We start from the raw sequence: 2,992 nt of genomic DNA on the forward strand, positions 1-2,992 counted from the left end.
GTGTCATATTTATCCAGTGTCTGAGTGCAGAGGGTGACAGCAGACGGAGGGATTTACCTGCAGCTCCTGCATGCAGCAGGGGGCGGGTGGGGTTGGGCAGTGCACCTCCATGTACTTCATCTTCTCCTCCTCCTCCTGCTGCGCCTCCTCTTCCAACGTGGACTTACCGATGTGCAGCAGGAGGCTCTGAGTGGAGGAAGAGGAGGCTGGTCAGAACTACCACCACATCAGGTGCTGGAATGTCTGTTTAACACTCAGAGGAGCTCTTCTCCATCTTCTCCATCTTCTCCATCTTCTCCATCTTCTCCATCTTCTCCATCTTCTCCTGCAGTCCTCTTGTATTTAGAGGCATTTTAAACACAACCATTTCTGCAAAATGACTGTCATCATGTCTTCTAACATGGGACATGAATGGGACATTCTCATGGATCCATTCACAATCCGTCTAAGATCTGAGACAGATTTAATAAAGTTTCATTCCCTCTATAGCATTCTTCATGAAACACAAATTCTCCCTATTATTTCTCTTGAGTCAACAACAAAGAATGTCGATATTTTGTGGATCAGCAAATCAAATGTTAATGTTGCTCTTACTATTCTGAGAGCCATGATAAGTCGACTCCTAAAAGTTATGAAACTATTTCACTGGATTCCTGCGTCACAGTGGAGATAGTCTAAAACCCTGTCAACTGTTTTTGTTTTAAACATTAAATGGTCTCAGAACTTGTCTGTGTTGTGGAAAATGTTTTGTTTTTTAAAGTTATGGAAACACAGTCACTTAAATAAGAGTTTTTTATGGTCTAGAGTTTCAGAACAATAATAATTCAAAAGAACACAATATTAAATGGTCTCATATTTAATTGTGGATCAGAGTTAAATGCTTTTAAGACATAATTCAGACAGAATCTATGCTTCTGTAAAGCTTTTAATGAACTTCTGCCTAAACAGTACTTCATGAATAAATAACGTGCCTTTCCTTACTCTAGAGAACAGAACTGTGTCGACCTGCAGGTCACCAGAAGTTTGACTCTGCAGGTCCTGACATCACAACCACAAATAAAACATGCACTCAGCACATTGTGTCGTCAATCTTTGGCTATTTTCAGTCATTGAGTCCACAAAGTATCCTCATATAATTAAATAACTAAAACTGCAGGTTTTATTCAGGAGGTAACATCAGGTAACTACTACAAGGACTGGCAGCTGAACTTAGAAAAGTCCTCCGGCTGTTTGTGTCTCACAAACTCATTTCTTTTGCTGCTGTAAAGATATCCCTTTAACACTCCAAACTAATGAGCATTGACCTTAAATGTCTTCCTGAATAAGAGTCAGTAGGAAACACCGGTTTGGAACAAATAAATCACAACACATTACCAAAACAATCAGCATCATGAAACACGTCTTTCATATTATTTTAAATTAATTAATTATTTTGCACTGACGTGTTACTTGTTTCTATTTCTAATATAACTTTAATGTTTATCATTCAGGAAAATCCCATTTAAAGATGTGTTCCATCTGGAGTATAATTCTTTTCTTGATGACCTTAGTGAATTATTTATATTTAGCATTTTGTAGACATTCAGACAGATTCCTGCTTTAATGAAGGACTTTTCTTTCACCATCAAAACTAACATGTACAACAAGAACTAACTGAAGCCCCGACATCCACTGTTGGTATGCTGTTGTTTTTTTTTTTTTTTACTGGAAATAAGTTTGAGGAAGTAGTGAAAAAGTATCCTACTTCACCTTCAGATGGTTCCTCCGGCTCAGCGACATCTTTTTCCTTTACAGCGAAAACAAAGAAGAGGTAAGACATGAAGACAGTGAAATCATGGCTGGTCATAGGAGGACTCACTCTGCCATCCTGCCTGCTGCTCCCCCACCACAGCAGTGGACATACCGCCTTTATAGGGCGGGTGTGTGTGTGTGTGTGTGTGTGTGTGTGTGTGTGTGTGTGTGTGTGTGTGTGTGTGTGTGTGTGTGTGTGTGTGTGGGGGTGTGTGTGTGTGTGTGTGTGTGTTGGACCACCAGCAGTTGTCCTCGGAGGCTGCAGCCAGGTGGTTAGGGTGGGGTGGCGGTGGGGGGGTCTGGGGGGGTTAGGGTGGGGTGGCGGTGGGGGTGGGTCTAGGGGGGTTCAGGTGGGGTGGGGGGTTGTGGTGTGAGGGTTGAGGGGCAGCAGCAGCTGAGCCTCAAACAAATGGTCCAGGAATTTTCTTCAGGAAGCTCCTCAGTACTTTGGGGCCTGTGACTCCACCGGGGATCAGTCTGATGCTTTTTGGGGTCTGGGTCATTTTGAAGTAGGAGGACTGGTTTAGACCAGGACTCAAAACGACTCAGCTGTTTGATAAAGTCAGAGCTTCACAGTCCTCCAGAGTCTGTTAAAGTGAAATCCAAAGATTGCTGTGCTGTCTTGTTAATGCAGACTAACGCTGAGCACGATGCAGCGAGGGAACACTGCAGGAGGAAACCAAATGTCTTTGAATAATAAAACCATGAAAGGTCTTGAAAGCACATGATTGATGTCATTCTGTTTCTTTAAACCTCTTGTGTCCAGATGTTTTGGAAATTGAAAGTTAATGAAAATCAGTAATAAATTATTGTTACTTGGCAATTCTATTTCTCTTTTTTAAGTGGTTGTACTTCGTTTCTAAAGTCACTGTTAAATGGTACAGTAACTCTTGTTGTACTTGGAATTGGTGTTTCTAGTCTTGCTTACTAATATTTGTATTCTTGTAGCTTCACATCAAACTCAGGCATCAGCACTAAAAACCTCATCCTCTCATGAGGCTCGGGGTTAACTAATGCGTTTATCATGACAATATAGCGTTCAAGCTTTCTACATTTTAATTAGAATATTTAGCGGGAAAAACGTTTACATTTTTCCCAAGGATTACTTCTTAAAAGAAAGGTGTGAACATGAATCCAGAAGATGAAGTCTGGGTCTGGATGCACTGGAGCAGGAGGAACCAAATAAAGCCTCCCGGCTGCT

The 2,992-nt window shown here is 41.5% G+C and overlaps 1 protein-coding gene across 1 annotated transcript in view; it reads right to left on the bottom strand.

The window, feature by feature from the left end:
- Positions 1–1,878, bottom strand: part of LOC308106859 (troponin I, fast skeletal muscle-like) — a 4,291-nt gene extending 2,413 nt beyond the window's left edge. The window contains exons 1-3 of the mRNA XM_080458850.1: positions 1,859–1,878; positions 1,750–1,786; positions 58–186 (exon numbers count right to left, since the gene is read on the bottom strand). Coding sequence (XP_080314976.1) covers positions 58–186; positions 1,750–1,786; positions 1,859–1,866 — 174 coding nt within the window. The 5' untranslated portion in view covers positions 1,867–1,878. The remainder of the gene's footprint in view (positions 1–57; positions 187–1,749; positions 1,787–1,858) is intronic.
- Between the last annotated feature and the right edge of the window lie 1,114 nt (positions 1,879–2,992).

This window comes from Lipophrys pholis (assembly GCF_963383615.2).
Source record: "Lipophrys pholis genome assembly, chromosome: 2".
Lineage (NCBI taxonomy): Eukaryota > Metazoa > Chordata > Actinopteri > Blenniiformes > Blenniidae > Lipophrys > Lipophrys pholis.